The sequence below is a fragment of the Stegostoma tigrinum genome, chromosome 10, assembly GCF_030684315.1.
Source record: "Stegostoma tigrinum isolate sSteTig4 chromosome 10, sSteTig4.hap1, whole genome shotgun sequence".
NCBI classification, from domain to species: Eukaryota; Metazoa; Chordata; class Chondrichthyes; order Orectolobiformes; family Stegostomatidae; genus Stegostoma; species Stegostoma tigrinum.
In genome coordinates, this window is record NC_081363.1 from 49,836,976 (window position 1) to 49,861,061 (window position 24,086).

Here is a 24,086-nt window from a genome sequence, read left to right on the forward strand (position 1 = left end):
AAATATGTTCAGCAGAAATTTGAATGTTTAAATGCAATTTTTATGCCCTCAAAAATAGAAAACTATGTATTTGAAACACACTGGCATTTATCTTGGGGCATGTGTCACAACCACAGCAATAATGACGACCTTGTGCCATAAAAGAGCCATCTAATTTTTTTATTTGTGTTGCTTTCCATTGCAGTGCCAGCACTATAATTGAACTGATAAAGATCTGTCAATACTTAAATAATATGACAAAGTCCATTGAGTTATTGGTCTAGAATAATGTTCATACAGAGTTAGTGATTTCTTTTTAAGTTGGAGTATTATCTTGCTCATGGTATTAGTTAGTAGCCCAAAGATTTGAGAGATGAATTTCCATTACAGTATTCTTTATAACTCAATTCAATGTGGAACCAAAAAGATAATCTTTAATGCTTGTACGGTTGCAACAACACAACTGGTTCACTCATGGCCTTCACAGAAGGAGACGTACCACTCCTATTTGGTCTGGACAACATTTGCTTATATGGTTGACTCTGATGGTCCTAAAGGAAATTAGAGTTGGGCAATCAATCCTACTTTGCAAACATCATCAAATCATAAATTAACATTGATATGATTCATTTAAAACAATAATTTGTTCAAGTTTTATGGGGTATCACAACACATTATGGACATTGATGAACAAAAATGATCTTCTCTAAAGAAGTCACAAAGACCCAAACACAATTGAAAGCTAAAGAAACAGGCCACGGGTTTTATTCCATCAGATTTTAATAAAATGAAACATTCATATTCCACAATACATCGATAATATCTTCTGGATAAAATTATTACGGCTTAAATGCACAAGGAACATCATTCTACAATCACTTCTAACAGGAAAAAAAATGATTTGCAAAAGCAGGACATGAGCATTTAGAACATCAACTGTGCATTCAGTATCTATCATATGCTGTAATTTGCTCCAACCATCATTGCATTCCATCAGCAAATGAATGGAATGGTATTTATTTTTAACAGGCCACATCATGCTAAACCAAATCATAGGTTTATCAAGTAATCATTCTCTATATATAAACCACAAGAAACTATTGATTCTTTTTTCCAACAGTCTTTATCAAATCAGTAGGCCATTTAGTAGTCATATCAAAACAAAACATTGCATCTAATTAGAAATCCAATATCTATTAAAAAAATAAATTAATGAATAACCACAGTTATAGGCATCTTTAGATTCAAGACCACAAGATAAAGGAGTAGAATTAGGCTATTCAGTCCACCAAGTGTGCTCTACCACTTGATTACGGTTGATATTTTCTCAACCCCATTTTCCTGCCTTCTCCTTATAACCCTTGATTCTCAGAACAATCAAGAAGCTATCTATCTCTGTCTTAAAGACACTCAATTACTTGGTCTCCAGAGTCCCCTGCAGCAATGAGTTCCACAGATTCACTACCCTCTGGCTGAAGAAATTCTTCATCATCTCAGTTCTAAAGTATTCGGTAGGTTTAAATGAGATTCCCCCTCATCCTTCTAAACTCGATCACGTCCTCAACCTCTCCTGATATGACAAGTCCTTCAACCCCAGGATCATTCTTGTGAACTTCCTCTGGATTCCGTCCAAAACCAACACATCCTTCCTTAGATATGGGGCCCAAAACTGCTCACATCATTCCAAATATGGTCTGATTGGAACCCTCTATGCTGAAGTTACATATCTCTGCTCTTGTATTTTAGCCCTCTCAAAATGAATGCTAACATTACAATTGCCTTCCTAACTGCCAACTGAACCTGCATGTTAACCTTAAAAGAATCCTGAACTAGGACACCTGAGCCTCCTTGTTCTTCAAACTTTTAAAATCTTTCCCTGTTAGGACATAGTTTACATCTGTATTCCTCCTATCAAAGTACATAACCTCACTTTCCCACAGCACATTCCATCTGCCATTCATTGTTCACTCTCTGAGCCTATTCAAGTCCTTCTGCAACCTCCCCACCTCCTCAACACCATCTGTCCCTCCACCTATCTGCAAACTTAGCAGCAATACTCTTAGTTTCTTTGTCCAGATTGTTAATGTATAATGTGCATAGTTGTGGTCCTAACCCTGATCCACGTGGAACTCCACCAGTCACTGAATCCTGAATTCTTGCAATCCTGAAAAAGACCCTTTTACCCTTATTCTCTGCCTTCTGCCAGTCAGCCAATCCTCTATCCATGCCAGAACCTTGCTGCTAACACCATGGCCTTTTATCTTACTTAGCAGTCTCCTCAGCTACACTTTGTCAGTGGCCCTCTGACAATCCAAATAGATCATATCCACTGGCTCTCCTTTGTCAAACTTGTCTGTTACCTCTTCAAAGAACTTCAAAGAATTCTCCTTGACAAAACTGTGCTGACTTTGTCGTGTTTTATTCCAAAATCTCAAATTAAAACTGCACACTAAAATATTACCAATGAATGAGATCAGGCTAACTGGTCCATAGTTTCCCATCTTCTGCCTCCCTCCCTTCTTAAACAGAGGCATTATAGATTTTCAGTCCTCCAGGACCATCCCCAACTCCAGTCATTCCTGAAAGATCAATATCAATGCCTCTACAATCTCCTCAGCTGTCTCCTTCAAAACTCTGGCATGTAGTCCGTTAGGTCTGGGTGCTTTTTCCATCTTCAGGCCTTTCAGCTTCCCCATTACCTACCCCTTAGTGATAGCCACTACTATGGTGTTAGTCCCCTCTGCTGCCTGACACTCTTGAAGTTCTGGTATGCTGCTTGTCTCTTCCACTGTGAAAACTGCAAAGTACCTCATCAGTTCCTCCGCTATTTCTTTGTTCCCCAGTGCTACATTGCCAATCCCATTTTCCAGTGGTCTAATCCTGCCTCTCGTACTTATTAGGTATCTTTAAAAACACCCCTGCAAACTTCTTTTATATTACTAGCTAGTTTACTCTCATATTTCATCTTGTCCCCTGTTATTGCTTTTTAAAGGCTTTCCACTAATCTTCATCACATTGTACATTTTTATTCTGTCCTGGACTTCACTCATCAACCATGGTTGTTTCGGCCTTCTTTTAGTATGTTTCTTCTTCCTTGGGATGAATTTCTGTTGTGCATCACAAATTACCCCAGGCACTCCTGCCATTGCTGCCCCACCATCTTCCCTGCTAGGGTCCCGTTATGCCTTTGCAGTTACTTTTACTCAATTTTTATATCAGCTTCTCCCTCTCAGGCTACAGGGTGAATTCTATCATATCATGCCTCATGGGGATTCTTTCACCTTCAGCTCCCTAATCAGGTCTGTCTCAATGACACATCACCAAATCCAGAATTGCCTGCTCCCTAGTGATCTGTAGCACAAACGTGTCCAAAAAATTTTCTCGTAGATATTCCGCAAATTCCTTTTCTTGAAATCTGCTACCAACTTCATTCTCCCAGTTCACCTGCATACTGAAGTCCCCCAAGATTACTATAGTAATACTTTTCTTATAAGCCTTTTCTATCTCCTGATTTATTTTCTTCCCCACATCCTGACTACTGCTAGGAAGCATGTACACAACTCCAATTGGGGTCTTCTTCCCTTGGCAGTCCTTCAACTCCGCCCACACAGATTCTGCACTTTCCAACTATGTCACTTCTTACTAAGAAGGCAACCCCACCCCCACTGCCCATCGGCCCCTCCTGACAAAAGGATGTGAATTCTTGGACATTTAGTTCCCAGTCCTGATTTCCTTGAGTCACATCTCTCTGGGATACCTGCAAATTGGTATTTACCAATTTCAATCTGCACTACAAGCTCATTTACCTTGTTTTGTACAACATGTACAATTAAGCACAGCATCATCAGTCCTGCATTGACTGCTATCCTTCCCATAGTTGTCTCCTTATCTACTGTGCTTGAAGTTAGATTCCTGACCCTTTCAAACTCTCTTTCCCATTACTTCCCCACCCCCTGCTTCCCCAACCCTCCTTAACCTTTTCCATAATTTTCTTTGCAAAAGAGCCCACCAGTTGAGAAAATTTGGTTCTTCTTTTTAATTTAGCCCCTATGTGATCAGTCCCTCAGTAAAACCTCTTTCCTTATTCTACCTGTATTGTTGGTACGTACATGGTCCACAACAAATGAATCTTTCCCATCCCACTGCAAGGTCCTCTGTGGCCTAGATGAGATATCATGAACTCTGGTGCTAGGCAGGCAATATACCTTCAGGCTGGCCAGAGAACAGTGTCTATTCCCTGGATTATGTTAACCCCAATTACAACTACATTTCTCTATTCTCCCCCTCTTAAATGGCTTCCTATATCACAGTGCTATGATCAGTTTGCTCATCCTCCCTAAAGCCCCATCTCATCCACACAGGGAGCAAGAATCTCAAACCTGTTAGACAAGCTCAAGAGATGAGGCTTGTTCAGCATTACCTGCTGGATCCTGCTACCTGCCTTGCTTGTGGTCACATTCTCCTGTCCCTGATCACTGACTAAATTTGAGGTAGTTAATCTAGCGGGTGTGACCGCTCCCGAAACACAGACTCCAGGTATCTGCTCCCCTTGCCTCTGATATGTCACAGTATTTGAAGCTTGGACTCCAGCTCATCAGCTCTGAGCCAGAGTTCCTCAAGCAGCCAACACTTGCTGCAGATATGGTCACTACGAACCACAATGGGGTCCACCAGCTCCCACAACATGCAGTTACAACACATTGCCCAGCCCTGCATCACTGTCTTAATTACTTAGTTCTTCATGTGATTATTTCTTTTAAATCATACTGGTCTTTTAGTTTGTTGCATGTAAATACTTCCATTATCCTTCAATCTGAAAGTAACCCATATTAGATGGGCAAATTAGTTGCTATCACTAAACCAATGAATTTACAGTCTGTCTGTGATGTCACTATTTTGTGTTGGGCCCAATCCTGGACTTCAACTTATCCTATTCAAAAATATTACAAATTATGAGCCAAAAAGAAAGAAGCAGTAAAAATACTTCTTCTCCTCTGCACTGATGTGGTCTCTCCTTCCTGGCCGTGCAAAGCTTACTGATCCCAGTGTGAAGCTCAGCTTATTAATTTCCATTTTCCCCATACCGGCGTTGTTCCCAATCCATCACCTTAACTTCACCAAAAACACAGCAAACACTTTTTAAGCACACATACAATGTTTCTGAAGCAGGGCACAGCATCTGAGGAAACTAGCAACCAGCACCAATTTAGCATCACTTCGTATTTGTCATAAGCAAGTCAAAAACAGAATCCCATTCCAACATGATAATTTAAAGAAACATTTAATATAAACCTTGTATAAATTCTATGAAATACACAAGCAATATTGTAAGTGGATTGGGTTGCTAAAGGATAAATATCAGATTAGAAATAGTGTAAAAAGTTGATATTCTCAGAAAAACAGAAATTAGAGATAATATTCCTCATCAACACTGTGCTCACTGATCTGTACTAGCTCCCAGTCAAACAATGCCTTGGATTTAAAATTATTATCCTGGTTTTCAAGTCCCTCCACAGAATCACCCCTTTCTATCTCTAATCTCTGCTGTTTCCACAATCCACGGAGCAATTTTAACTCCAACCTTTTGGGCACCCTAATATTAATTGTTTCACCACTGGTGGTCTTACCTAGGCTGCCTAGGCACTAGAAATCCCTTCATAAAAACTTATCTCTCAACCTCTTTCTTCCTTCAAGATGTTCATTAAAAGAAAAATGACTGCTTCAGCTATGCTTTTAATCTTCTACCCTAATTCACCTTATGTTTACTTTATGCTTTATGACTGTGAAGAGCCGTGAGATATATAATTCCAAGAAAGGTACTACACAAATGTAAAGTTCCCATTGTTATCCTTCTCTTCTAAAGAATGTATTTGTTTTCTTAGTATCATTAATGATAGGTCTGTATCCAAATGCAGCACTATCTGGACAATGTTCAGGCTTGGGCTAATTAGTGGCGAAGTATCATTTGTGACACGTAAGTGCCAGATAACAAATATCCAACAAGACATAGTCCATTCAACACATTACAATCTCTAAATCCCTCAAAATGTACACCTTTGATGAGACACTTAAGTGGACCAGCCTTACTAAGTTCTGTCTACAATTATAGGTCAGTGACTGGGCATCTTACAATGGTTAGATATAAAGTTGTGTCCCTGGAGGATTAGTTTGGGTATTTGGATTAAAGGTTAGTGTCACTAACACTCTGCCAACTTGTTCAACATTTTAATGGCACTTACATCTGGACTGCTATGGTATAACAATTAGAAAAATCCTTTTTTTCTTTTCACAAATATGTATTTTTCTAATCAATTCACCAAAAGGTCCAAACACCATTGAATCTAATGTGACTTTAACCATATCAAATTCTTTGCAGAGATTATAATCATGCTTAATTAGATGCAGTTTTATTTTTGTTACACCTGATTATCAAGTCCTACCTAATGTTTGTCAAATTGTGCATTATATACGGAATTTAATGCAGTTAAAAGCAAATCATAAAATGGATCATTTACACAAAACTGAAATCATGAGATTTACTGCAAGTTTTGGCACATGGTAAGTAATGATAAGTGGATTCCACTTACTATTGTGATTGCACATAATATCTTGTGTATATAATATCTTGTACCAATAGCATCAAAATCAATATTGTCCATGTCTCTAAGAACTAATTCTTAATCAAACTGCAACATAGTATGCATCTGTTAACAAGATATAACTTTACCAATGCTAAGAATCACGGGTATGTGGTGTCTTGCCAATATTTTATACAGGTGGGAGTATGTGACAAAATGCAAGGAAGTGATAGAAAGAATATCCTAGAGACTCACTTCCTGCACACTAATTACTGACCTGATAATGGTACAGTTGAGCTTTAAAATCACAGCGCATGATTACTGTTAGGGAGCAGTTACAAGCTTAACAGTGAGACAAAGGTATTGTCACATTCATCCTGCAATGTGTGTTGGTTTAAAAGCTACTCAATGAGAAAACCTGCCTAATAAAACAAAATACTCAACCAGTCTGGCAGTATTTGTGCTTAGACAAACAGTTAACATTGAGTCTGATATGACTTTAGAACTCTTCTTCAGAAAACATGCCTTCTAGTTATGCAATGAGCACCATTCATTCATCACTCTTAAAACATTGATGGTTTTCAACTCTGAAAACAATCTGACATTGTCTCCTATAGATGATTGGCAGCTCTTTTCACGAGAATTGTTATCTGTGGCTTCTTTTGTGAATTTTATACCAATGTAGATAAAGCAAAATGAGTCCGTTAGGCACTGGTTAAAATTGTTACTCATTCATTACTGACTTGATAAAGACTGTTTAAGGAGCCATTATTGCTTAGTAGCATTGTCTCCAAAGCATTACCAGAATTTTGGTAACAAAAAGTGAATATTGCAGTTTTAAAATGACAGCAACCAAGCATTTATTGACTAAAGCAACATTATTACATAACATCTGGTCATTCCAATTTATCAGGATGAATATACAGTGAAATCAAACTGAGGTTGCTCCTATGAGGTAAATTTCTATTAAACAAGACTTTACATTATGTCACAAATAACATTCGCAACCTCAATAACTTCTCATTAAAAGAAAAAACACTTGCATCAGAAATGACAAGTAGCAAAAAGCAGTGACATCCTGTGTCCCCTGACTCCAGTGCAGCTTCAGACATTAGTATTGCATCAAAACATTATTCATACTTAAAACTCATCCTCTGAGCTATCAGCTAACAGCATCACCCGATCCTGCATGCTTGTGAAATCTTTAGGCTGAAATTTTAAACAAAGATATTAGCAGTATTGTACAGTACTTACCATATATGTATAACGACTATGCATTTTATGTGAACATGTGATTGAGACAGCATTGCCATGACCTTAGTAACAATAAGCATACCTATTGTTCTATATAGGCAATTTGACAACCAATTTGCTCCTCATGATGTCCTACAAATGGCAATTAAGTAAACAATCAACCCATTTTGGTGTTGACTGGGGGATAAATAACATCAGAATACCAGAAGAACTTGTCATCTCTTCTTTGACTATGACATAAAATCTAAACAGTCTCATCTAAAAGACAACGTAGCCTAGATAAGTACTCAAACCCTGGTGTGAAGATTGAAATTCACAAGGCAATAGTTCTCCAATTTAACCAAGCTGTGGAGTGCAGGTTCATAGTTCCTTGAAAATGGAGTTGCAGATAAATAGGATAGTGAAGAAGGCTTTGGCATGCTTGCCTTTATTGGTCATTACATGAGTATAGGAGTTGGGAGGTCATGTTGTGCTGTACAGGACATTGGTTAGGCCACTTTTGGAATACTGCGAGCAATTCTAATCTCCCTGCTACAGTAAGGATGTTGTGAAACTTGACAGGGTTCAGAAAAGATTTACAGGGATGTTGCCAGGATTGGACAGCACGACCAGTGGGGAGAAGCAGAATAGGCTGGGGCTATTTTCCTTAAGGTGTCAGAAACTGAGGGGTGACCTTATAGAACTTTATAAAATCATGAGAGGCATAGACAGGGTGAATCTTTTCCCCAGTGTAGCAGAGCCCAAAACTGGACGGCACAGGTTTAAGGTGAGATGGGAAAGATTTAAAAGTTACCTAAGGGGCAATTTTTTCACACAGAAGATGGTGTGTGTATGGAATGAGATGGCAGAGGAAGTGGTGGAGGCTGGTACAATTACAACCTCTAAAAGGCATCTGGGTGGGTACATGAATAGGAAGGGGTTGGAGGGATATGGGCCAGATGCTGTCAAATGGGACTAGATCTATTTAGGATATCTGGTTGGCATGGGCAAGTTGGACCAAAGAGTCTTTTTCCATGCTGTATATCTCAATGACTCAAAATAGATGGAAATCTGAGAGAGCACCTGTGGTGCAGTGGTAGTGCCCTGCCTCTGAGCTAGGAGGACTAGGTTTGAGTCCCACCTGCTGTACAGTTATAACATTCCTGGACAGGTAGATTTAACAAAAGTGCCTAGATAGAAAATTGTGCTCAAAAGGTCAGCAGTTTCCGACTATGCAGTGCTATTGCTCATGACTCTCAAGGTACAATTGAGAAAACATGTCCCATAATGTCCAAAAGATCCCAACTGTACATAAAGTAGACAATAGCATTTTTCTCACTTTTATCACTAAAATTCTTCAAATTATATAGATTCAATTTAAATCAATTTAGGTTCATTAATATTGAAATTCTGTTCAAATTCTCCATTATTAAAATAGAATCTCGCATAGTAAACTAATCTAACAGCCACTAATTACATACAAACTTTCTGACATTTAAAGAATATATACAGCAAATCATTAGAAATCATGGAGATTAATGCAGAACTCTAACATCACATTACCTTCTTCCTTTGAAAAAAACTTGCATCGTAAATGACACATTTCATCACCTCACGACATTCCACAGAATTTTTTTTAAAAATCAGCTCACGAAATGTAATCAGTTCTGACCCATACCTGACTACTTTTGAGAAGTCTGTGGTAGCCATCTCCTTGAATTGCTGCAGCATGATGTCAAATGGCTGACGGCACTGGATGCAGAAAAAGCTGACATTGCTTAGAGGACTTACCTACAGGACTTATAGAGGAGAGGCGATGGCCTAGTGGCATTATCACTTGACTGTTAACCCAGAGACCCACATAATATTCTGAGGACCTTGGTTTGAATCCTGCCATGGGAGATGGTGGAATTTGAATTAAGAGTCTCATGATGACCATGAATCCATTGCCAATTGTTAGGGGAAAAACCTATCTGGTTCACTTTTGCCCTTTAGGGGAGGAAACTGCCCTTACCTGGTCTGGCCTCCATGTGACTCTGAACTGCCCTCTGCTCTCCATATATGCTGCCTGGCCAGCAATGTCCTCATCCCATGAATGAATAAAGGGAGGAGAAAAAGGTAAGGTCCTGAGGAGTGTTGCCAAATAAGGAGACCTTGGGCTGCAGGTTCATAGTTCCTTGTAAGTGAAGTTGCAGATAGAGATAATGGGAACTGCAGATGCTGGAGAATCCGAGATAACAAAGTGTGGAGCTGAATGAACACAGCAGGCTAAGCAGCATCTTAGGAATGCAAAAGCTAACATTTCGGGCCGAGACCCTTCATCAGAAAAGTTGCAGATAGACAGGATAGTGAAGAAGGTGTTTTGTATGCTTTCCTTGATTGATCAGTGCTTTCAGTACTGGAGATGGGAGGTCATGTTACAGCCATACAGGACTCAATTAGGCCAATTTTGGAATACTGCGGGCAATTCTGGTCTCTCTACTATAAGGAAAGATGGTGTGAAATTTGAAGGTGTTCAGAAAAAAATTTACAAGGATGTTGCCAGGGTAGGAGGATTTGAGCTCTCAGGAGAGGCTGACTAGACTGGAGCTATTTTCTCTGGAGCATCGGAGGCTGCGGGGGGATCTCATGGAGTTTTATAAAATCATGAGGAGCATTGACAGGGTGAATAGCCAAGGTCTTTTACCCAGGGTAGGGGAATCCAAAACTAGAGGCCATCTAAGAGAGCAAAGATTTAACAGTGACCTCAGTGGCAACATTTTTATGCAGAGGGTGGTGCGCATATGTATTGAGCTGCCAGAGAAAGTGGTGGAGGCTGGTACAATTACAACATTTAAAAGGCATCTGAATGGGTATTTGAATAAGAAGGGTTTAGAGGGTTACGGGCCAAATGCTGGCAAATGGGACTAGATTAATATTGGATATCTGTTCGGCATGGATGAGTTGGACCAAAGGGTCTGTTCCCATGCTATACATTTCTATGACTCTACTGAGAAAGTACTAAAGTCTTGTACTCTACAAATACCCATGGTGCAAGCCAACAGTTCCAGTACAGCTTCATCATTGGCATCTACCAACAATGTAGAAATTTGCCCAGTTGTGACCCGCAAAAATCAGTACAAATCCAAATCAGCCTATTGGCTGTATAACTAGCGAGTTATTGGCTGTACAACTCTATGACTCTAATACTGCCCAACCAAACTACTCATAGTCATTAGCAAAGGACTAGAAGGAATTGTTACCAGTGCTATCATACAGCACTTACTCGCCAATAAACTGCTCACTGATGCTCAGCTTTGATTATATGACAGCACTCAGCTCCTGAGGGGATAGTGACTGTTATTTATGTCAAGGCATCATTTGACCCACTGTGACATCAAATAGTTCATGCAAAACTGGAATCAATGAGAATCTGGAGGCAGGAGGGTTGGAGTTATAACTAACAACAAAAAAAAGGACGGTTCAGGTTATTGGAGGTGCCAGGGCATCTCTGCAGGAATTCTTTGGGTTAATGTCCTAGGCCCAACCATCTTCAAGTTCTTCAACAATAACCTTCCCTCCATGATAAGGTCAAAACTGGATATGGTCACTGGTGACTGAACAAAGTTCAGCACCATTCAGGACTCCTCAGACCCTAAGATATCAGTGCCTTTATGCAGCATGACAACATCATCATTCAGGCTTGGGCTGACAATTGGCAAGTAATTTTCATGCCACACAAGTGCTAGGCAATAACCATTTCAACAAGAGAGAATCTAACCATCTCCCCTTTCAATGGCATTTCCACCACCAAATACCCAACTGTCAACATCCTGGGGGTTACTACTGCCAAGAAACTAAACTGGAGCAGTCACTGAATTGAAGTGCCTCCGTAAGGTCAGAGAATGGGAATTCTGTGGTAACTCACTTCCTAGCTCCCTAAAGCCTAGTCACTATCTATGAGGCAAAAGTCAGAAGGGTGATGGTATGCTCTCTACTTGCATGTATGACAGCAGCAAATCAGAAAGCTCAGCCCCTTCCCAAACAAAGCAACCAGCTTGATTGATACCCTATCCACCACCTACAGCTTTCATTCCCTCCACCACTGACATACAGTAACAGCATTCTTGTACCACTCATCAAATGCACTTAAGCAGCTCACTAAGGTCCTCCAAAACCTGTGACCCACTACTATCTATCAGGACATAGGCAGCAAATGTATGAGATTACTACCAATTGTAAGTTTCCCTCCGTGCCATAGAGAATCTAACTTGGAGCTATATGGCCATTCCTTCACTGTCTCTTGGTCCAAATCCTGTTGTGAGGATACCTGTGCCACAAACTGCAGCAGTTCAAGAAGTTGTTCACAACCAATTTCTCAATTTTCGGAACGGACAATAAATGTTGGCATAATCAGTGATGCCCATTTCCCATAATTTTTTCTTTTTATGAATGCTTCAATTTGTCTTCTAGTTTCACTTTAATTGAGAAAAAAGAAATCACAAGTGTTACTGCACAGGAGGCCACCGTTTAGTCCATGTATGTGAGCCATCCTTCTAAATGATCGTTATGGTGTCATTCTACTGCCTTTTCCTGGTACCCTTGCACATTGTTTGAATTGAAACAATCTCTAATAGCCTCTTGATAACCTACACCACATAGGCAGTGTCTTCCAGACACATCCCATTGTTGTGTGAAAACACTCTTGCTCATATCACATTTGCTACATTTGGAAGTCACTGGAAATCTGCAACCTTTCGTTTTCAATACTTTTACTCATAGAATAGTTTCTGCCTATCTACTATATCTCGACCTCTCACATTTTACGAACTTCTGCCAAATCTCCTCTCAGCTGTCTTCTCTCCACAAAGAACAGTCTCAACTTCTTCGATCTACCCTCAACTGAAATTTGACATTCCTGAAACTATTCTTGTAATTCTCTTCTGTACTATCTCCAATATGTTCATATTCTTCCTATTGTGTGCAACCCACAACTATACACAATGCACCATTGTAACCTAACAAAAGTTTTCAGAGATAATGTGAACTGCAGATGCTGGAGAATCCAAGATAACAAAGTGTGAAGCTGGATGGACACAGCAGGCCAAGCAGCATCTCAGGAGCACAAAAGCTGACGTTTCGGGGTGAAGGGTCTAGGCCCGAAATGTCATCTTTTGTGCTCCTGATATGCTGCTTGGCCTGCTGTGTCCATCCAGCTTCACACTTTGTTATCTAACAAAAGTTTTATCTACTTTCAGCATTTTCTCCTTGCTTTTGTAGTCTTTTCCACGACTAATAAGCCCATGTATTACTTACTGCTTTTCCCACCTATCCTGCCACCTTCAATGATCTGCGCATATAAAAACCCGGGTTCTCCACTCCAGCATCCCTTCTAGAATTGCACCCCTTCTTTTATATTGTCCACTTACATTTCATTGAAATGAATCACATTGAAATTCTCAGCTTTAACTTTATCTGCAACCTGTCTGCCCACTCTACCAAACCAACTTCTCTTTGCCCTTTTGAAATTCTACGTGTCCTCCTCACACTTCATAATGTTTCCAAATTTTGTAAGACCTGCAAATTTTGACACCGCTCCCTGCACACCAAGATCTAAATAATTTATGTCAAGTAAAGCAAGGGTCCCAACATAGACTTCTGTGAAATTCCAATACAATCTGTTCTCCAGCCTGAAAAGTGTCCATTCACCATTACTGTTTCTTATTGCTCAGCCAATTTTGCATCCACATTACTACTGTCCCTTTTATTCGATGGGCTATGAATTCTCATAAGTCTGAGTGTGGATCTGTATCAAATTTTCAAAGTTCATATCCAACTGAGTTAAATACTCCAACAAGTCAATTAAACACAATTTTCTCCTTAGAAATCCATGTCGACACTTCCTAATCAAACTACTATTTTTCATGTGACTACCAATTCTATCCCAAATGTTGGTTTCTGGAATAAAAGTGGAAGGTCCACTCGACTCAAATCGTTAACTCTGATTTCTCTCCACAGATTCTGTCAGACCTGCTGAGCTTTTCCAGAAATTTCTGTTATTGTTTCTGATTTACAGCATCCACAGTTCTTTTAGTTTTTATTGGTTTCTGGAAGTTTAGTTAAGTTAAAGTTAAACAGACTGATTTATAATTGCTGGCCCCAATCTGACAAACCTTTTTGAACAACTCCTGAGTCGAGGGAAGTCTGAAATATTGCAGCCAGTGCTCCTGGAATTTCTATTCTCACTTCCGTCAAAATCTTAAAATGCATCTCATCCAGACCTGGTGCCTCATTAACTTTAATCCAAGTCAATCCAAGACTTCTTCGTTATCCACTATAACTCCTTCTAATGACAGAGGTTCCTCTTGTCACCATGGCCTGGGTAGCATCTGCCTCCTTTGCAATTACAGATCCAAAGTATTCATGTAATACCTCAGCCATGCTTCATGCCTCCATGTGTAAATTCCCTTTAGGTCCCTAATTGCCCCTACTCCTCCTTTTAGCACACTTTCACTATTTACATCAATGTAGAAAACTTTAGTGTTTCTCTTTTTGTTGGCTGCCAATCCTTTCTTATAAGTCCTTTTCACTTCTGCAATCTGCTTTTGAACGTCTGCTTTGAACTTTTGTATTCCACTTAGTTCTCAATTGATAGCTCTCATAAGCACCATTTTTCGTTTCATCTTAATTTCTACCTCTTTTTTCATCCTATCATTGCGCCACCATCTCTTTTTGAGTGAACATACCCTGAATATGCCCAAACCATTCCTTTTTGGAAGGGATGTTATGGTAGTTTCTCCTGCCAATCTTTTGTTCCAGTCTGTCAGGTCCAGTGCCATGCTTTCCCAGTGAAAACTGCTCTCGCGCAGTTAATTATGCTTACTCTGAATTACCTAGTATCCTCTTCAAATTGTTCATTCAAAACTTCATGATGCATTGCCTCCTAAATGGTGCCCCCCCCCATAACTCTTGATCCAAATGGCTCAGCTAATTCCAAAATCCAGATCCAATAGTACAGAGATAGTAAGAACTGCCGATGCTGGAGTCTGAGATAACAAGGTGCGGAACAGGAGGAACACAGCTTCTGAAGAAGGCTCCTGATCCAAAACTTCAGCTTTCCTGCTCCTCTGATGCTGCCTGGCCTGCTGTGTTCCTCCAGCTGCACACTGCGTTATCTCCAGCTCCACACTGTGTTATCTCCAACAGTACATCCTCTTTTGATGAACTGGACACACACTGCTGTGGAAAACTTACCTGAACATAGCCTAGGAATGTATGTTCCTCTACACTCTTTATGTTACCACTATCTATAACCACATTTGGGGAGTTAAAATGCCCCATTATAACTGTGCTATACTATTTGTACTTCTCTGCAGTTTCCCAGCAGAATTGTTCTTGAATCTGTCCCACTAGCTGCTAGTCCACAAACTATACTGAGCAACGTAACTGCATCTGTTTTGTTCCTTAGCTCTAGCCGAATTGATTCTGTCCTTGAATTCTTAAGGACATCCTCTTTTACTAGCACTGCAAATTCCATCTTCACCAACATTGTTGTTGGAAACTAGGGTCCCCTTAAAACAGATTTTTTTCTCGTACTTCTTAAGCAGTATATGCTCTTTCAGTAGCAAGTACCCTCCCAAAAGCATGAACAAATTTCTACAATGTAACAGAATTGTGGATACTGAAAATCTGAAACAAATAAGTTGCTGGGAGAAACTCAGTAAGTCTGGCAGCAGCTATGGAGAGAAAGCAAAGCTAACATTGAGTCCAGTGACCCTTCATCAGTTAGGAAAGGGGACATATATGCCTGAGAGGAAAGCTGATCATGGGAAGCAGCCCATATCATGTTCGAGGGTGTGGGGGTAGGTAAAGGACATTGTGGAATTTGTTCAGGTTCTAAAATTAAACAAAATAAACAAAGTACTGCAGATACTGGGGATCTAAAACAATAACACAAGTTACTGGACAAACTCAAACAGGTCTTGCAGCATCTGTGCGGAGAAAGCAGAGTTAACATTTTGAGTCCAGTAACTCTTCATCAGATTAAGTGCAACTGAGGCCAAAACATTGTATGTTTTAAAGAAGGAGGTAGGCATTGCTTTTGTGGCGAAAATGTATCAAGGAATATGGGATTGAAGGGAGAAAGCGGGTGGGATTAGGATATTGAGCTCAATGATCAACAATTATCATACTGAATGGCAGGGCAGGTTCGAGGGGTTTAATGTTTCCTATGTTTCTATGTAAGTTTGATTATATCCTCAACTTCCTTGATTAACCATGATTAGTTTATCTTCTTCCTAGGATCTTTCTGCCTCACTTGGATATGTATCTGCTGTGAGCCATGAACTATTTACTCCTTTCGCTGTCCACTCCATCCACATCCCTGTGTAGCTCTTCCTTAAGTTTAGCACAGTTGCCCCCAACCCAAGTTTCTCACTCAAACTCAATGCTAAATTCAACCATGTTACAGTCACTGTTCCCTATGAATCTTTTACTCAGATCAACTAATAAACCTGCCTCATTATCCCAATGTGGACAAAGAACATATTGTTCCGGGAAACTGTCGTGAATACACTTTATATTTTCTTCCTCGGAATCATTTTTTGCCAATTTGATTTTTCCCAATCTACATGAAGACTAAAAAAAACACCCATGATTAATCATAGAATTCCTACAGTATGGGAGCAGGCTGGTCCATAAAACAGCATCCTTCCCCCACACCTCTACAACACTGCATTTCCCATGGCTGACCCACCCAGACTGCACATCCTCGGACACTATTGGCAACTTAGCGCGCCCAATCATCTAACCTGCACACCTTTGGACTTTGGGAGGAAGCCAGAGCATCTGGATGAAACTCATGTAGATACAGGGAGAATGTGCAAACTTCACACAGACAATCACCCAAGGGTGGAATTGAACCCAAGTCCCTGGCACAGCCAAGGCAGCAATGCTAACCACTAAGCCACCTTGCTGCTTTTTTAAAAAATGTATTGCATCTTTTTAAAAAATGCATTCATTATCTCCTGCTTTATTCTCTGTCCTGAAGAACAGCTACCGCTAATAAGCCCATAGTCTATTAGCCGCAGTGTATTTTCCTCTTATTAACTTTAACCTGCACCCATATGGATTTTGCATCATCAGATTCTAGATCATTTCTTCCCATCACACTTATCTATCCCGGATTAACTCCAACTTCTTCTCCTTCCTGCCCATCTTTCTTTCCAAAGAAAAGTCACATCGCCCTAAATATTTAGTTTCCAGCTTTGATGTCCTTGTAACCACATCTCCATAATCGTTATAAGATCATACCTATTAATCTCTTTTTGTGCAATCAGTACATTCATTTTATTTCAAATACAATGCCCATTTAAGAGATTTTAACTTTGCCTTTTCACCATTTTTATCTCATTGATGTTCTTGCTTTTTTTAATGCTTTGATACTCGTTATACTCAATATCTGACCTACCCTTTTCGGGTCTAGGCCCGAAACGTCAGCTTTTGTGCTCCTGAGATGCTGCTTGGCCTGCTGTGTTCATCCAGCCTCACATTTTATTATTGTGCAAGTCCTTGTTTCTTTTCAGTCAATTTCCAAGTGAAATACATGATATTTTTCTAAATTTGAGATGAAATGTTGAGTATTATGACGTGGCTCAGTTTAATGAACCTTCAGAAATGGAAATGATTGACTGACATGATATCCAACTTTAAGGGTCAAACAGATAATCAAAGCAAACAAAGGATAAGTCTGATCTGTTACAAGGTGCATTGTAGATCTTGTCAGACTACTTTCCTAGTAATTACCTTTGTTTCTCGTCTTTTGAAAACACTTTTCCTCTTCCGATTCATCACCTTGAAACTGTAGAGAGCTCCCAGAATGAAGAGTGCCCCTGCCACACCAACAGCTACAGGCACTAGCATCCCGGACATATAACCTGCCTGGAACAATACAAAAGGTTTAAAATGTGTCATGAAAATTAGTTACCATTTTCCGAGCTGTTTTATTTTGGGTGGTGAAATATTTTCTTCCAAACTTTCAAATTTTCATTGTAAAATGTACATAATTTCAGGTTCCATTTAAAGTAAACACAAAGACTCAAAAATCAAACACATGAACCCAGACTCTGTGGTAAAAATAACATTGAGATTAATAGCACTCAGCAAGATTTAAGTGTAAATCAAACCACAACTGCCAACATCTGCATTTGTGCAGTTAAAAGCTGAAATTAGGAAGCTGACTTCTTAAATCCCTGCTTTCTCCACAACCTCTGCTATCCTGCTATCTTGCTGAGGCTCAGCATTGAAACAAGTGCAAAGAGTTTATAATTGTGCTACCACCATGATAGATTTACACTAAAACACACCAGGATAACAAAATTACTTCTGTCCTTTCAACTAGAACAGAACTAAGCAGTTTAAAACAGTAACAGAGAAAAGGCAGGTGTAATTTCCTTTAAATGAATCCTTAAAATTGCAGAACATCAAAATGAGAGACAGTTCAGTGTTGAACCGAAGCACGTAATAAGTGTATGGGCCCCAAAAGAAATCATCCCGAGGCACTTACTTTGTCTTTGATTTTCTCCAGCCAGCTTCTTACTGAAAAAGGGACAGATGGAAATAGTTGTATTACTGGAAATAAATATTATTTTGAGGCAAATATTAGAGAACGGTGAAATTCTTTATTTTATGGTCAAATTTACTGAAGACATCATTAGAACACATCAGTGACCATAGCGTTGAATCAGAAATGGCACAGACAATCTTATTCTTTGCTTAGTTTGTAAATAATTCTGATTGCCTTAGGATGCCCATAAACCTTAATCTTGTATTGTAACAGATAACAGTAATTACAAGGTTAAAATCTTTTCCCCCTCACAAGTTTAAAATTGTCACTAAAACATGAGGCTCATTCAATTCTTTCAGAACAAACATATTGAAGATAACTTGTAACAGAATTTGTAAAGATGCTTTGGTGTGTTTCTTAGGAACTCAATTTGTCTTTTATTTTGTACCTAAAGACAAGAGGTACAGATGATTTCACGACCTCACTAAACAGAATGGAGGAAGTTAATAAAATATAACTACTCACTGTTAGGCATCTGCCATTCCTTAGTCAGTTATACATTATCGAGGTGACAATTAGATTCTTGAGGGAGACACTGTATGCTCTCTTACACAAAGTGAATCAGATTATTGGCTTCAGTTTACTTGCCCAGATGAGCAGTACTGCAAAATTCAGGAGCATAATTTTACACTGTGGTCCAATTACAATCCATGCTACCATGGATCATTTTTTAGGATACTGATATGGAAATAATTGGAATTGAGTATACCTTTTGGGGATGATCAACATAAGATTTAGTTCTTTTGCTGGTACTTTTGAAGTACTTGTCTCAATAACAACAAAATAACAGCAAACGTTCGATCACTCTGCTACTTATTACAAGGGAATGATTACAATGGCAAAGGTTGTATCTCTATAACAGTGCTTTGGTCAATAATGTATTTCTCACTATGGTAAAATTTATGCCTTTGAAGAGAGAAATTTGAACAGTGATTCCATTTATAATAATGGGTCTGAAGATACTATTTGAATGGATCTTGTTGTGCTTAAAATGTAAATAATGAGGCATCAAAAGCAAACATTTTAAAGAAGCACATAAAATCACATTGCTGCTAGGTCTTCAGCACCATTATTCTTCTGTTTAAGTAACACGAGTGTGAACAGTGGTGGTGCAGCAAACTTGCAATCAGTTGTGGCAATGATATTTGCTTTCTAGCTATTTTTGCTGAAGATTAACAACAACGTGACCCAAAGATTCCCAGAAAGTATCATGTGGTAGCATAAGTAATGATATACGCTATTCACAGCCTAATTGCCTAGAATGGCAGTACAAGAATAACAGCATACAGAGATGTATCATTTTTATGGCACAAATTCACAACATCTTCTTTGCTTTATGAAAGCTACAAATCCTTTATATATTTGAGTTAAATGCAGGTGCTTCTGAAATCCAATCATCTATAGTTAATAAGTGAGAACTGCTGAGAAGACTGCTAAAAAATTACATCATTCATTGTTTGAAAATGAATTTAAAAGACACATTTGCTGATGTACAATTCTGTACTAATTGAAGCTGGAGTTGATCATGTTTAAAAATAGTGAATTGTCTTTTCTGATAATAAAATGCTGCTGTTGTCATCAGCAAAGGGACATAAAGTCAAGGCAGCACATAAATGGAAAAGACCACTCAACTTAAATCTCTGGTCATGAAATTTGACCTCATTTTCTCCAATTTTTCAGCACAACAAGTGCCATTTTACCTGCAAAATGGCAAATGCCATTATATAAACACAAGTGGCAAGTGCTACTTGCAAATGGTACCATCTTAGAGACAGAGTGTTCACAAATGCAGGAAGCATCCAGAAGATTTTTGGAATAGATTTGTAGCTTGGGTTGTGCATTTTGTGGTTGGTTGGCTCGCTGAGCTGGTTCGTTCTTGTTCTGCAGATGTTTCATTACCCTGCTGGGTAACATCATCAGTGCAGCCTCCGATGAAGAGCTGTTGTGTTCTCCCTGGCGTCCGTTGAGCTGGATTACCTCACTTCGGTTTTTCTTTGCAATGGAGTGTATATGGGGGCGAGCTCTATGTGTTTATTAATGGCTTTCTTTGTGGAGTACCAGGCTTCTAGGAACTCCCATGCCTGTCTCTGCTTTGCATGTCCCAGGATCTTAGTGTTGTCCCAGTCGAATTGGTGGTTCTCCTCGTCCATGTGGATAGAGATGAGTAAGTATTGGCCATGTCTTTTTGTAGAAAATTGGTGTTCATGTACTCTTGCTGTTAATTTCCCTCCTGTTTGTCCCATGCAGTGTTTATCACAGTCACTGAAGACAATCTTGTACATGACATTGGACCTGTCCATAGTGAGTAGTGGAACTTTGGTTTGGGTGAGCAGTTGTCGTTGGGTTAATACGGGTTTGTGTGCTACTCTTGATGCTCAGTGGTCATAGGAGTCTTGTGGTTAGGTCCAATCTGTTCCCGATATAAGGTAGCCTGATGAGTGTGTTGGGGCGCATAGTATCTTCCTGGTATTGTTGGTGTAATAGGCATCTTCTGACCCAGTGTTTTGGATATCCATTGTCCTTGAACCCCTGGAAGAGGTATTCTTCTTCTCAGTGTAGCTCTGTGCTGCTACAGTGTGTTTTTGCCTGTTTAAATAATGTTTGCACGCAACTTTGTTTGTGTGTGTCAGTGTGGTTACTGTTGAAGTTCAGTACTTGGTCAGCGTGTGTGGCTTTTACAGTGTACTTTCATTTGGAGTTCACCATTTGTCCTGCACTCTACGATGATGTCTAGGAATGGGAGCTGTTTGTTCCTCTCCTCTCTGGTGAATTTGATTCCAGTGAGAGTGTTGTTTATTAGTTTGTGTGTCTCTTCTAGTTTGGTCCATTTAATGATGACAAAGGTGGCGTCCACATAGCGTATCCATAGTTTTGGTTGGATTAGTGGAAGGGCCGTACTTTCTGGTCTTTGCATCGGCGCCTCAGCTATTAGTCTAGAGATAAATGATCCCATGGGTGTCCCGTTGATTTGTTTGTAGATTTGGCTGTTGAAAGTGAAGTGGGTGGTGAGGCATAGGTCCAATAGCTTCAGCATGTTGTCTGTGGAGATGGTGTCACTAGGGTCTTGTTCTTGTTTTAGTAGTGCTGTCATTGTTTCCCTTGCTAGTGGTATGTCTATTAATATGAATAGGGCAGTGACATCAAACTATACCATGGTCTCACCGTCATCTATACTTATGTCTTTGATGAAATTGGGGAACTCTTAGGCTGAATGGATCGAGCAGAGTGACTTGTTGACGAGGTACCTTAGTCTCCTTTGTAGTTGTTCCTTTGCTACTCTGTGTGATGGCGTGACTGGTAGGGAGACTATGGGACTAAGGGGTACTTCCAGTTTGTGTACTTTTGGGACTATTGCCAAGTAGTTTTTGTTTACTGTTATGACTAAAATATTACTTAGTTTAGTTCAAGCCCTTTTTTTAGCACAATGCATTGCAAGAAAACAGGGACACAATTAGGTTGCAGCACAAGTGTAAAGAAGTCTTTCTACAATGATATAATACTTTGGCAAGACCACATCCAGAATATTGTGAACTCTTTATCTAAGGAAAGACACACTTGCCTTAGAAAAGGTGCAACACAGGTTGACCAGATTAATTCTTGATATTATCAAGTGGAGCTAGGCCAAGATCTAAAGTCTCAGGTACAGAGATTGGAAGGGTTTTTAAAGGAATAGTCACAAGTAGGAGATTCGAGTGGAGGCAGAGAGCACAGTGAGATAGTAAATCAATGCTACTTTACCAACACCAAGAATTCTGCCAAATTGGCAGTAAAAGACAAAGAAAATACACAGAATAAAGGCAGATAAAAGTACTCATAATTTTCGCACTGTTCAAATTGTAAAAACCGCCTAGTCCAGATTCCAGAAAATATACCAACAATAGAAATTCTGGAAGCCCTAGCCATAATCTTCCAATTCTCCTTTGATATGTACAAGATGCTAAAAGATGTTCAGATCGTAAACGTTACACTCCTGTTCAAAAAAGGAGAGAGGTAAACTCAGCAACTACTTGACTATCAATGTCAATGGTGGAAACATTTGTAATAAACAAATTTGGGATTAAATTACTTGCCACATGGAAATGTATTAATTAACAGATGAAAGTTAGCATAGATCTGTCAAAGGCAAACAATCTGACTATGCAACTGAGTTCTTTGAAGTAATAATGCACTGGGTTGATAAAGGTAGCAGGATTGATAACGTATTTAATCTTTCAAAATAAGTTTAATTCAGCATTGCACAGACTTGGTTATACAAAAAAACTAAACTTCCAAAAATCTAACACTAATACTCAAACATACTTCAGATTTTAAAACTGTCACTTATGAAGCCATCAAAAAAAAGTCGTCAAACTATTGGAAAGTATCTATTTCATAAACCACTTAAAAGAGAGTTAATTCTTCGAAAACTTCTTAAAACTGTCAAAATGTTTATTAAATTCCGTGCCAAGTATTCATGAACAGCTCATCTATAATAATAAATCTTGGGCAAATCTAAACAACTAAGTTTACCAAAATTGCAAACAGAGATGTTTAACAGTGTTTTGAAACTCGAAGTGAAAGTTATACACTCTCAATTTTAAAGGGTTGGGGACTTAAATTGTTCCAAAACTCAACAGCTAAGTAAACCTTAAGTCTACCCTTCAAAAATGTTGACATCTCTTTCATAAAATTGTAGTTTGCACATAGTGGGCTCAATGTCATTGCCAAAAGAAAAATGTGGTGTCTTACTACTCAGCAGACAAATTAAATTTCTCAGCTGAGCTCATGTATAGACCCCTTGCAAAAATGGGATCTTGCCAGAAATGGGAGGTGGAAATTCTGCATTAGATGCCAGCTTCCATTTTTAAGAAAATATCCTGACTCATTAGTGATTATTTCCTGATGTTAAAATCACTCTTCTATTCACTACTAAATGTGGCATTTCTCCCAATCAGTTCATTTGTTTCATACAAACATATGAACACATTAGTCAGGAGCAGGAATTGGCCATTCAGCTCCTTCAGCTGACTCTGCCATTCAATCAAATCTTATTGCAAACTCAAATCCACATTCCCACCTCCCCCTTATAACCTTTCAACCCCTTGCTTAAAAAGAATCCACCTCTGCCTTAAAATTACATAAGGACTCAGCTTTCACTGCTCTTTTCGGGGAGAGTTCCAAAGATCTTGAACCTCAAAAATTTCACCTAATCTGTTAAATGGGAAACATCTGATTTTTATACAGCAATAGCTAGTTTTAGGTTTTCTCATAAGAGGAAACATCGTCTTCACATCTACCCTGTCAAAATCCTTTAGGATTTTATATGTTTCAATTCAGTCACCTTTTACTCTTCGAAACTCCAGTGTACAGGCTTAGCCTGTCTGATTTCTCATAAGACAATCCACCTATTCAAAGTACTAATCTGGTAAACCATCTCTGAACTGCTTCCAATGCATTTATGTACTTCATTAAATTTTAAAAAGTGACCAATGCTGTGTGCAAGTGATCTCATCAGTGTCCTACATATGTGAAGAATAACCACCCTCCTTTTGTATTCAATTTCCCTCACAATATAAACCATACGTCTCCTAGGAACTAGCTTATCACAATTCATGCATTCAAACACTGAGATGGCTCTGCATCTCACAGCTGTAAAGTCTCTCAGTATTTAGATAATATGTTTCTTTCATAGTTTTCCTCCCCAAATGGACAAC

General features: G+C 39.2%; 1 protein-coding gene across 4 annotated transcripts in view; it reads right to left on the bottom strand.

Annotated features, from left to right (window-relative positions):
- Positions 1–741: 741 nt before the first annotated feature.
- Positions 742–24,086, bottom strand: part of LOC125455391 (armadillo-like helical domain-containing protein 4) — a 130,506-nt gene continuing 107,161 nt past the window's right edge. For all 4 annotated transcript variants that reach the window (XM_048537260.2, XM_048537259.2, XM_048537256.2 and 1 more), the window contains 3 exons: positions 18,334–18,365; positions 17,574–17,708; positions 742–7,766 (listed from right to left, as the gene is read on the bottom strand). In XM_048537260.2, the coding sequence (XP_048393217.1) occupies positions 7,698–7,766; positions 17,574–17,708; positions 18,334–18,365 (236 nt within the window). In that variant the 3' untranslated portion in view covers positions 742–7,697. The remainder of the gene's footprint in view (positions 7,767–17,573; positions 17,709–18,333; positions 18,366–24,086) is intronic.